The 12413-nt window shown below is 38.8% G+C and overlaps 2 protein-coding genes across 2 annotated transcripts; one reads left to right on the forward strand and one right to left on the reverse strand.

Moving 5' to 3' along the window:
- Positions 1-7687: 7687 nt before the first annotated feature.
- On the forward strand, positions 7688-9622 carry LOC121240203 (scarecrow-like protein 32). Its single transcript, XM_041137603.1, has one exon. The coding sequence runs from the start codon at positions 7963-7965 to the stop codon at positions 9295-9297; it is 1335 nt and encodes a 444-aa protein (XP_040993537.1). The 5' UTR covers positions 7688-7962; the 3' UTR covers positions 9298-9622.
- A 1858-nt stretch (positions 9623-11480) lies between these two features.
- LOC121240849 (uncharacterized mitochondrial protein AtMg00310-like) lies at positions 11481-11888 on the reverse strand. Its single transcript, XM_041138377.1, has one exon. The coding sequence runs from the start codon at positions 11886-11888 to the stop codon at positions 11481-11483; it is 408 nt and encodes a 135-aa protein (XP_040994311.1).
- Between the last annotated feature and the right edge of the window lie 525 nt (positions 11889-12413).

The raw sequence follows: 12413 nt of genomic DNA on the forward strand, positions 1-12413 counted from the left end.
GGATGATCTATAGAGGAGATCATGGTGCATATGGTTAATGGATTAATGGGCTATTTTCTGGAAAAATAGCATGTGTTGAATAAAAGGATTTTATGTGATTCATTTTCTGGGAAAATGAGGTTTTATTGATGTGGATCATTTTCTGGGAAAATGATGGAGTATTATCTTGGGCCAAAATGAGATTTTGGCGTGTGTTGAAAAATATCTATTTTCGAAAAAAATAATATTTTTGGGTATGATGCATATTTCATCATATGCATGCATGTTAGTTGCACTAATATATTTTTATCTCGTGGTTGTTTGGTTTATACTTACCTGTGGTACCATTTTATGGTATCGCAGATTTTGATGCAGATGAGGATGACGAGCCTTAGCTTGGCTCCGTTGGCAGAGTGAACTGGGATTGCTCCTGTTTATCGAGATTCGTTTTTATCAATTATTTATGTATTGCCTTTGTAATATATTTGGATGACTATGTAACTTTTTAAAGATAATTTGTTTTGAATATGGTACTTAGTTGACTATTATAATATCCGCTACTACTTTTAGTGTGCACCTTTGCATGATGCACACACTTAAGCACATTTCGTTGGGATGCGTGCTGTGTTGTCATCATCCCGAGGTCACGATTCTCGTGTTTTTTTGTACGTGGGAGTCGGGGCGTCACACATAGTATCACTTTCTTGTAACTGTCTTAGACGATTCTTAGCTCTTTGCAAATTCCTCTGAACATTCCCAAAATAAGTTATGTTTCAAGCTTGTAACCTCTTTCCACAATTAGAAATCCTTGACAGCACCTCTTCCATGTGTCTTCAACAATTTTATCACAATTTTTTTCACCAATCCACATGGCCTCGAATCTGAAAAGTCTGTCCCTTCTCCTCTCAATATGAACTACTTTTGATTCCAACCAAATTTGGATATGGTCAGAATAGGCAACTCCACCATGTACAACTCTAGCTTGTGAGAACAAATTCCACCACAGAGGATTACCAAAAACTATATCAAGATGTTCACTAATACGTGAATTTGCCTCCCTCCCATTACAGCAAGTGAATTTCGGACCCCAAAAACTAATGTCTTTGAGTAAACAGTCATTAACCACATTTCCAAAATCCACCATTTGTCTCTCAGACCTTTCTCTCCCACCCCACTTCTCATGCTAATAAATAATTTTATTAAATCCCCAAAAACCATCCACGCCTTACCCTCCCTTCTGCATAGTGATCGAATTAAATCCTAGGCTTGATATCTGAGGCTGGAATCAGGGTGTCCATAAATACCAGTAATGAAATTCTTCAATGTTCTACTCCCTTCCTCCATAATGTACGCATCAATATGAAATTTTGAGTTACTCAAAATTGACATATTCATATCCCTCCCCCATAACATCGCAATTCTCCCACTTCTACCATCACAATCCACCGCCAAGCAATTTCCAAACCCAAGCTTAAATTTACAAACGTCAAATTCACGTACCTTCAGTCGTGTTTCTTGAAGGAACACAATGTCGGGAGCTTCCTTCTTGATTAGATCACGAAGGTACGAATGTCCCGTGGGTTCCCATGACCACGAGCATTCCAACTAAGGCATTTCATGGCTCCTGGCGGATTTGGGAGCCAGCCACTATCGATATGATCTGTTGTGATTTCTCCGAAACATTCTCTGGAGTCGTTATTGTGACCCTTCTCTTAAGCAATCTACCTATAGCCTCTTCATTATCAATCTTCTCCTTTCATTTTCGAATATAGTTCGATCGTTGGTGCTTTTCTAAAAAGGGATGATTTTTTTTATTGATTCTTGACAAATGTTTCCAGTTATGCCCCTCTGAGACATCAAGCCTCTTTCGTGGGCCCTCCTCTTAGACTACACTAATTAACTCTTTTGGCCCAGCTCCCTGGCCCTTCTCCCCATCCACTAATTCAACTAAAGAGTCTTCTAGGTCCACGTAGTCAGCTTCCTAAGTTTCCTTAACAACTTCATCATCCTCCATCAATTCCTACGAAAAAGAAGCCCCGTTTCCTTCACAGACGCTGCTATATTGATGGAATTCAACTTTTGCTTCTCTTAGGGAGATTCCTCTGCTACGTCCGGAACCTGAATCATCTCCATAACTACTTCCGTAATTACGTCACCTAAAACGACTCAGTGATTTCCTTCATTACCTTGGCAATGTTAACTGCATCAGTATTAGACGTCGGAATAGTCACCAGATTATGACTTCCACTCTCACGTTGCATGTCCTGACGATTCCAACATCTCGTTTCTTGATTTCCTACTCGCAGCCAACTGCCATATGGAAAACCATTCTGTTCAAACTTGGTCTGATCACATTGCCATTGATCACAATCCAAATGACCATGATTTAAAAGACCACAGCAATAACAAAAATTGGGTAGTCTTTCATAGCAGAACCTAATCCGAACAGGATCACCAAAGCTCAAGTTAAACATCTTACCTCATAACAGAGATTTCATTACATCAATATTGATTCGTACGCATATAAAATCCACCCACACCATTTCTCCTTGTTCAATATCAACTTCTTTAATCATACCAATCTTGTTCCCAATCAGATGGCCAATATATTCATAGGCAAATCATGGAAACGCACCCAGAACAAAGCCTCAGTGAGCTGGATCTTATGGACTTGTTGATGGTCTTCAACTTCCTTTATTAGCACCAGATGTTTATCAAATGACCACAGACCATCTCTGATAACTCAATCCTTATCACATTCATCTTCAAACTCTATCAGCATAATCACAGGGCTCAATTCCCTGAACTTAATATTCCTGCCTACCCTCTGTGCTTTCTTCATCATCTGTTTAAAAGCCTCTCGATTGTAATGACGCTTTGTAAAAAGTTTAACCAACAAACACTTACCACCATAGAGAACTGCATCTTGCAGTTTATGTAATTCAACATGAACCTCCTCACTCTCCTCCCTCATGCCCTCTCGTACATCACAAAGAACCTTCCACAATGAAAAACTTGTACAACAATAGGGAAAAAACCTCTACATGGGGAAACCCTAGGGGAGCATGAAAGTGTAACATATTTCATTGTTAATCCTAGGAAAGGAACCCGGTTTTGGAGGGGGTCATTGATTCGGTTCTTGTAGTGCTCAATCACTCCAAATGGCTTGTAAAAGAAGGGTATATCTCTTTCTGGAAGGATAAGTGGTTGGAGTCAGGACCACTTTGTGATCAACAGGATATTGTTGCAAGTCCAAAGTTGAGTATTAAGCAGTGTATGGTGCATAACAGTTGGGATGTTGACCTCTTAGTATAGCTTGTGGGTCGGGAGCTCACTATAGAATTTTGTCTACTATATGAGGCAGTAAAGAAGGCTCGGATATATTGATTTGGCTGGGTATTCAGATGAAAAGTTCACAACTCATAGTGCTTGGAATTTGGTCTGTGTAGTAGCTCCAAAACGACAGTGGTCGAAGTGGATATGGCATGCTGCTTTGCCAAAGAAATTTTCAGTTACTAGGTGGAGAGCTCTTTCACAGAGTCTAAGTGTAGATGATCATATAAGGAGAATTTGCATTCCTTTGGTATCGAAATGTGAGTGTTGTGAGGAGGGTGCATTTCAGGATTTGAACCATGTGCTTTTTGGGGGGAGGACAACAACTGCTATATGGAAGTTGTGTTCTAACATTTTGGGTATTCTTTATGTTGTTAACAGATCATGGAGGGAGTCAGTCGCGGTGTGGTTCAGACGTACAAAGAATACTTCACATGTGAGTAATTTAATTGGTTTGATACCAGTTATCATTACATGGAGTTTGTGGTGTTGGCATTGTTCGGCTCGTATGGAAGGTCGAAAAGTGTCCATTGCTTCTTTTTGGAGATCTGTTAAACATTGGATAAGTTGGGTGGGTATTAAGTTGAAGGCTACCTCTAGATTAGATTTGAGGGATATTGTTGTGTTTACTACGTTGCAGGTTCTGGTTAGCCTCCTTGTTAGAATAAATTCCTTCCAGTTACTTGGAAAAAATCGAGCTCGAGTTGGTTTAAATTGAATGTTGATGGCAGCAGTATAAGGAACCCAAGAGAGTCGATTTCAGGTGGAGTAATGTGGAATGAGAAGGGAATTTTGCAATTTGATTTTGCTGCTAGTACTGATATGGGATCTAACAATAAAGCTGAATTGAAGGCTTTATTGCTTGGCCTTCGTAAGTGTAAGGAGTTGGGATTTAGTAATGTTGTAGTTGAGATGGACTCACTATTGGTTATTATCTAGTTGAGGGTGGGTAGGTGCAGCTTATGGTATTTGGGGGACCTTTAGAAGGAAATATAGAGTCTGATTTTGGTCCTTAATATTGAGATTCAGCATGTATTTAGGGAAGCCAACATTGCAGCTGATTGCCTTGCTTGTCTAGGTGGTAGCAGCTGCAATAAAACTTGGTTCTCACTTGTAGACCTTACAGTGAAGCTTAAAGGAATTTTACGAACGGATAGATTTGGTTTGCCATACCTAAGATAGGTTTAAAGTTTTGGTTTCATCATATCCTTGAGGTGATTTTGTAGGGGTTTAATCGTAGGGTACCCCTTTTTTTGGGTTCTATTGGTATATAGTATTTCTAATTTTTGGAAATAAGTTGGTTGGAGCAAGGGATTGTATAAGGTATTCCTCAGCCAAAAGTGGGGATTTTTAGTAATAATGGAGGATCTTCTCCTCCTTAAACGAAAAAAAAAAGAAAGAAAGAAAAAGAGTCGAGTGTTTGGATGTTAGATTCAGCTTAAAATTAGACTAAACTAAGGTTTATCTCAGTTCAGTCTAAGTTCCAAACGGAGCCTAAATGTCCAAACAACAACAACTACACATATTTGCCAAACAACACATATAACAAGTTTAACAACAGCTCAATCGATTATAACCAAACAAACAACAAAATAAAGTTTCAGCACTTGAACCACAAATATATAACACCGAAGTTTCTCTTCCTTTCATGCCCACTTGGACCAACAACTTGACCAGGTTCAAACGAGATTACATGAACAAAAACTGGACAACATTTTTCATTCTCTACAACTATTTCTTTTTCAGTATGTTGCTTTCATTTAGCCTTATCCTTAGATTAAAAAAAAATTCCAAAGCTTCACCAACCTTTCTTTGCATCTCCTCATCCTCACGCCGAGATATGTAAATAACAACCCTAAAATCAATCCATTAAAATGAACCTAAAATCTCTAAAATCTATCTAGCTTCAAATAAGCACAAACCAATAAACAAAAACCCAAAATAAAAGCATATGAGAAATCAACCCAAATCTCACTAAAAGTCAGAAACTAGTAATATAAATTTGAATCGATATAAGGTCTTGATTCTTACCCTTGATAGAGGAGCTCTATGTGGCGATTGGAAGTGGTGCAGCGTTGATTGAAGAGCTTTGTATAAAGAAAAGGAGATAAATGAACCCAAGCTGCAATAAAGCTGAATGAATTTATGAAAATGGCAAAATGGCAAAACAAAGATGGTAGCATGGGTGATGGAGTTCAAGCAATTTCGATGTAAGTCGATGGAGGAGTTGCATCGGTGATGGAGGCACGATCACAAGAAAAAATGACCAAGAACGAGCTTTGAAGAACAAGGTGTGGAGAAGAAATTTTGGGACTTGGGGGAGAAATTTTCCTCGATGTGTGAAGAACAAATTGGCCCTAGGAGGAATTAAATTTCGAGAGAGTAGAGAAGACGACGGGAGAAGATGACGAAAACCTCACTAGCGACGGAGAGGAGTTGGCAATGGAGAGAAGCTGGTGATGCGGTCGACCTGACGACAGGGAGGAGGTGGAGAGAAAAAGCACAAGAGAGAGAACACGAAGGAGCTGTGGGAAAGAAACAGATGAAGTAGGGTGTTTGAGGAAATTATAATAAAAAATACATTTGACTCTACTGCAGTATTAGTTATATATGACTTGTGGGATAGATTTAATGAAGCTCATATGATGGATGAATTTAGTTTGACTAATTCAACGTGGCTCAAATAGTGATGATATTAGCTAAATTTATGGCTACATTGGCATTTGGCTAAGCCAATGCTAGTGCTCTATGGGTATAATAACCTTTTATTTCCTCTAGTTTTTTTCTTTTCTTAGGGATTAATTAATCATTTCAAGAAGAATTGATCGATCTACGTAATTGCCATGAATTTCGTTTCTTTATTTGTTTCTGTCCCTTCTTGATGAGTACTAAGTTCAGTGAAAAATAAATGATCAGTACTCTAATTAAAGAGCTTATTTTAATAGCATGTAGTTTTGAATCGGTGAATATAAAAAATCTGAATGGAATTCTTGTGAGTTGCTGCATCGAGAACTCCTATATATTGTACATATGAGGGTATAAATCCATTTTTTATTGGAACTGTATCTCTTAATTAAAGTTCTGAATTTATTAAATCTTAATATTTATTACATGCATAACAAGAGGCGAGCATCTTGGCAAATCATCAGTCTTCTAAAAAAACCTCCTTTGCATGCATGTCATGATCATCAGTCTACCTACGAAATCCTATCATTCTGAAACAATGCTAGCTTTAGGAGAAAACCCGATAGTTAATGACATACTTTAACGAAGTTTTAGTTCAAGTAGTTGACACCCATGTTTCCATGCATCTAAAGAACCCCATCGCCACACAACGGACCTCAAACTACTATCGGTCATTGCCAGCTTTACCTCCATATCGATCTCTTCCTGTCGCCATTTGCAGTCGTCGATTAATGCAATTTTTCATGCCAAGCTAGCCCGGCCTGTATGAAATTCAGAAAAAGAGTCATGCACATCCACCAACCACAATTCTTAGTAAGCCAATAAGTGAAATATATAATATTATAAGCCTAGTTCTTCAGTAGTACCCTATCTAGCCTATTCTATTTTCCCATCCTGGTGCAACTTGCACAATATTCCATTTTATATTCGCCAACCAATGTTTGAGTTGTAAGATAGGGATGAAAGGAGACAACATTTGAAATCTGCAAATATTCTGTGGTCTTTTATTTAACACATTTTGGTGAAATGTGTTAAATAAAGTTGCCAGAATCCTCTGTTCCATAAAGTTGCCAGAATCAGTGGTATAGTAAATTTGATGCTCAGACTTAATTAGCAATATGCCAAATTAGCTTAGATCAAGAACCATATCCTTGAAAAATTAACCAGTGATGGATTCTTAATGATAATAATTTAACAGGTAACAAACATAAGGTATATTTGTAAAACAAGCTGGCTTGAGTCGGTATCCGTGCAGATCAAACTCGATGATCAGCTGGGTTAACGTTTTCGTCAACTTTTTTTTTCTTCACATGCATACATATTGATTATTAATGTTTGTAATTTAAAGGTTGGATTATCCTTTGAATTTTGCAATCGGTAAACTGCATTTTCCCTTCGTATTAGTCAAAGATTGAAACTGCATCCCTTCCAACAAGCTCCGAAAAAGAAAAATATTTCTAAAAAAAATATATACTTCTTGTTGACTATTTCTAAAAAATAGTCAAAGATTGATAACTCCAGGAATTGTTGTAAAGTTAGTACGAACTCAAGGTTCATTAACTGTATTTTTGGCCTCATCTCATCTTGATATTAATCATTCAACAGTGACTTTTCTCCAGTATATATATATGGTTCAAGTAGCTAGAAGATAAACTAGCACTTAACTCTCTTTTTCTAGTGAAAAACCTCTCTTTTTCTCATCGCCCAAACACACATGAGAAGACATACATGATATAGATTTCCAATATCTCCCAACATCTGCAATATTTAGATACATTCCTAGATCTCTTCCATCCCATCCACCATTAATATGTGCGGGACGCTTGTGAGATGATGAGCGCATGATTCCGCTTTCTATTCCCTGAACTTCCCAGACCACCATGCACTTCCTGGAAACAAAACCCTAGCCTTTTCCTAAATTCCTCTCTCAATTCCTCTCCCTTTTCTTCATAAATTGTCAAAGCCATGAAGGCTGAACTCAAAGGAAACACGTCTGTTTCTCTACAGAACCCTACTCTCTTCGACACCCATCAGAGTCCTCTTTCAGGAGCGCTTACTGGGTGTCTCGGAAGCCTCGACGGAGCATGTTTAGAGAAGCTTTTGATTCACTGTGCGAGTGCGTTGGAGACCAACGATGTTACTTTGGCTCAGCAAGTTATGTGGGTGCTAAATAATGTCGCTTCTTCGGTTGGTGATCCTAACCAGAGGCTCACTTCTTGGTTTTTGCGAGCACTAATCTCAAGGGCCTCTAGGGTTTACCCCACCACGATGAACTTTGATGGAAGCAGTACGATTCCAAAAAGGTTGATGTCCGTGACCGAGCTTGCCGGGTACGTTGATCTAATCCCTTGGCACAGGTTTGGATTTTGTGCATCAAATAGTGCTATTTTAAAGGCAATTCAAGGGTTCCCAAGAGTTCACATCTTAGATTTTAGCATCACACATTGTATGCAGTGGCCTACTCTCATAGACGCACTAGCCAAAAGGCCAGAAGGCCCTCCATCGCTTCGAATCACAGTGCCCTCTAGCAGGCCGCCAGTCCCTCCCTTGCTTAATATATCAACCGAAGAAGTTGGCCTCCGTTTGGGAAATTTCGCAAAGTATAGGGATGTTCCATTTGAATTCCATGTCTTTGACAACTCACCTTCAACTGCACTAGGTGAAATTATGTGTAAAGAATCACCTAGCTTTCACTTCGAATCAATTTTGAGCCACTTGAATAATCCTTCCATGCTAAATCTTAGAGAAGATGAAGCTCTGGTAATAAACTGCCAACACTGGCTGCGCTATTTGTCTGATGAGCAAAAGGGGAGTCCTCACGGTGCTTCATTGCGAGACACTTTCATTGATATAGTTAAAGGTCTTAACCCTCAAATTATAGTGGTGGTAGATGAAGATTCAGATCTGAGTGCATCAAGCCTGACATCAAGAATTACCACTTGCTTTAATTACCTGTGGATACCCTATGATGCCTTGGAGACTTTTCTCCCAAAAGATAGTAGCCAAAGGATAGAATATGAATCGGATATTGGCCATAAAATTGAAAACATTATCAGTTTTGAAGGGTTTCAAAGAATAGAGAGGTTAGAGTCCGGCATTAAATTGTCTCAGAGATGGAAGAACGCCGGTTATTTGAACATTCCGTTCCGCGAAGAGACTGTTAAGGAAGTCAGGGCTTTGCTTGATGAACATGCAAGTGGATGGGGCATGAAGAAGGAAGAAGATATGTTGGTTCTCACATGGAAGGGCCATAACTCAGTTTTTGCCACTGCTTGGGTCCCAAATGGTTTGGAGGATTAAAAGGCTGTGGACTTAAAAAAGTGTCTCAAAATTGTCACACAAATGGGGTGAATTGGACGTACCTTGGGATCGATGGGAGAATTGGGGTTTTCTTCAGACGTGGTCCGAACAGTGACAAGACAAGTTGCTTTTATCTCTTCAGCAGAAGGCTGCAAATGGGGATAAGACAAAATAAAAATCACCAAGCGTTTTGATCATCAGAATAACCTTTCACACTCATTTTGTAGTACTGGAGCTCTAGCAATGGTCACATGAAAGGCGAAGAGATAATAGTACATTTAATTGTCGTCGTAAGATCAGACAAAATCTCCATTACTTTGTTTAATTTCCCATTTCTGCAGGTTCCTTTTTTTTTTTCTTTTTTGCTTTATCCTTTCTTTTTTTTTGTAGCAGAAAGTGTGCACGTTCTTAATTCTTTCAATGAAGATCAAATTATAAGTAACCTACTACCCATGGCCCTTTCGTAATCACATTCAGTTGTTTTCACTTTCAGCAACCTAATTCTACACATGCTAGAATTTCTAAATTGGGCAGCTATTTCGCTGAACTTTATAATTCGATTCTGTCTTCTCCATAGTATCCAATTAAGCGAGTTGAATCTGGTTTTGCGAACTTCAGAACCTGAGCGAACATGTATTTGCGCTGGTTATTTTTTGGGTTCTGATCTTGATGTTAAAAACTGGTTTTATTTTAAATAAAACTATCTACATTGCTCACTTTGTATTAGTCAGTACAATAACTCTCCCTCTCTACAATTCTTTGAATGCAATGAGGTATATTTACTATCCAAACCACTTCAGACGGCAAAGATAAACTTTCCTTGGCTAATATATGTGCTGCCTCATTGTTTTTTCTATGAGTTTACTGTACTATCCAATCTGTCCTATGCTTTCGTAACTGTTTCATGCCTTCAATAAACTTTGACAAATCTTCACGTGCATTGTTAACAGCTTTGACAACCACTTGAGCATCACCCTCAAACAATACCTTTTCAAACCTTAGTTCTCTGCATACATCCAGTGCCTTCCACATAGCATGAGCTTTAGCAACAACAGGTTGATCAACATTATACTTCTGTCCCTCCACAGCAACTAACATTTCCCCATCTTCATCTTGAATTACTACCCCTATGCCCACCTTCCTTTCCTTCTTATCTATTGTTGCATCCTAGTTGGCTTGTACAAAGCCTAGCCTTAGTTTTTCCCACCTCATAGTTCTGCTACAGCTCCCATCATTCCTTCTCAAACTTGCCTTATCAATCTGTTGTGCCGGTTAAATATTCTGTTAGATCATGTTTAGCAATTCTGATTACTTGGCTTGGAGATTTAAACTTGTCTTCGAAAATGCTCTCATTTCTTCTCAGCCATAGGCCCTCATCACAACTACTACCTCCTCTAGTTCTACTTCATTCAGCTTTTCTATGAGTTTTTTCCACAGGGCCAGCAGGTCAGACTCTTCACTCTTCATCTTTTGCATTATACTCAAAGACTCTGACCACACATCCCAAGCTGTAGGGTATTGCCAAACCACATGCATAATTGTCTCCTCATCTCTTTTACAAATGGGGCAATAGGGGTTGTCTGTTATTTTCTTCAAAAAAAGATTTTTCCTAGTAGTTAGGAACTCATTGACAGCTATCCAAAGAAAAAGCTTAACTTTCCCTGGAACATTCAGTTTCCATATGCTTTCCTAGCTTTTATCCCTCTACTAATGCCTTGAATTTTCACCTTTATTAGCCTGCTTCCTTTCAATCTCCAAATAGTATGCACTCCTGACAGAAAACAAACCTTTTTCTTATGGTCCCCAAATCATTTTATCATCCACCTCCACGCTGCTTAATGGTATACTGCAAATCTGATCAGCCAACTCTTTTCTAAATATTCTTCGAAGCAGTGGTACATCCCCTCTACATTGCATCAGCTTACATACTCTTGCTTCATAATCCAAAATAAAACCTAGAGACTATATGAAAAGGATGAGGGTGTTGCAAGCCATCTTTGACCCCAAATTTTAACTTTTTCCCCATTCCCAACCTTCCATCTCAGTCCCTCCCTCAAAAGACTCACTACATTCCACACACTTCTCTACAAATATGAGGGTTTGTGACCCAAACTTGCTTCTAGAAGTGACTTGTCTTTGAAATACTTCTCTTTCAAGATCTTTGCAGCCATACTTGTCTCATTCTAAAGCAGCCTAGCCAAAATAGCCATGTTGAAGCTCTCTATATCCCTATAGCCTAGATTCCCTTTCCCTTTCTGTTTCCCCATCCTCTCCCAACAGCACCAGTGTACATCATTCCCTTTTTTATGATTACCCCACCAAAACCCACCAAGCATAACATTAAGCTCCTTACATAATTGTTTTGGAAGTTGTAACACACTCATTGTGTAGGTGGGCACAGCTTGAAGGACAACTTTGATTAAGACATCTTTCCCTGCAACAGACAGAAAAGAGTTTTTCCAATTGTTAATCTTTTTCCACACTCTCTCCTTTATGCCTCTAAAAGCATTATACTTTGAATTCCCTACAACTGCAGGCAGCTCCAGATATTTCTCATAAATTCCTTTCATCACTGCTCCACCTCCCTCCATTATCCTCCTCTTGTCTTCCTCTCTTAAGTTGGAGCTAAAAAAACATTTGTTTTCTCCTTGTTTAAAAACTGACCAAATGCTTTTTCATATTGCCATAGCAATCCTTGGATGTTAACCCATTCCTCTACCTTAGCTCTGCCAAAGAGTATGCAGTCATCAGTAAAAAGTAAATGGTTTACCTGAGTCCCACCTCTTGAAACAGTCACTCCCCTTGTCTCTCCCTTTAGATATGAGTTGTTAAACAAAGAACTAATCCCTTCAGCACATAGGATGAACAAATAGGGAGACAAAGGGTCTCCTTACCTCAAACCTCTTGAGGACTTTATTTTCGCATCTAGTTTCCCATTAACAAGGACTGAATAGAAAACAGTTGACACACACTTCATGGTTACCTCTATCCACTTATTACAGAATCCCATTTTTTCCATAACTGCTTGCAAATAAGATCATTCAATTCTATCATAAGCTTTTGGCATATCAAGCTTAAGATTCATACTCCCCGCTTTCCCTTTTTTCCTCTCTTCC

This window comes from Juglans microcarpa x Juglans regia, chromosome 7S, assembly GCF_004785595.1.
Source record: "Juglans microcarpa x Juglans regia isolate MS1-56 chromosome 7S, Jm3101_v1.0, whole genome shotgun sequence".
NCBI classification, from domain to species: Eukaryota; Viridiplantae; Streptophyta; class Magnoliopsida; order Fagales; family Juglandaceae; genus Juglans; species Juglans microcarpa x Juglans regia.

What these genes read in the sequence shown, in the direction of transcription:
- LOC121240203 (XM_041137603.1), top strand. Translation starts at nt 7,963, where the DNA reads ATGAAGGCTGAACTCAAAGGAAACACGTCTGTTTCTCTACAGAACCCT.
- LOC121240849 (XM_041138377.1), bottom strand. Translation starts at nt 11,888, where the DNA reads ATGGAGGGAGGTGGAGCAGTGATGAAAGGAATTTATGAGAAATATCTG.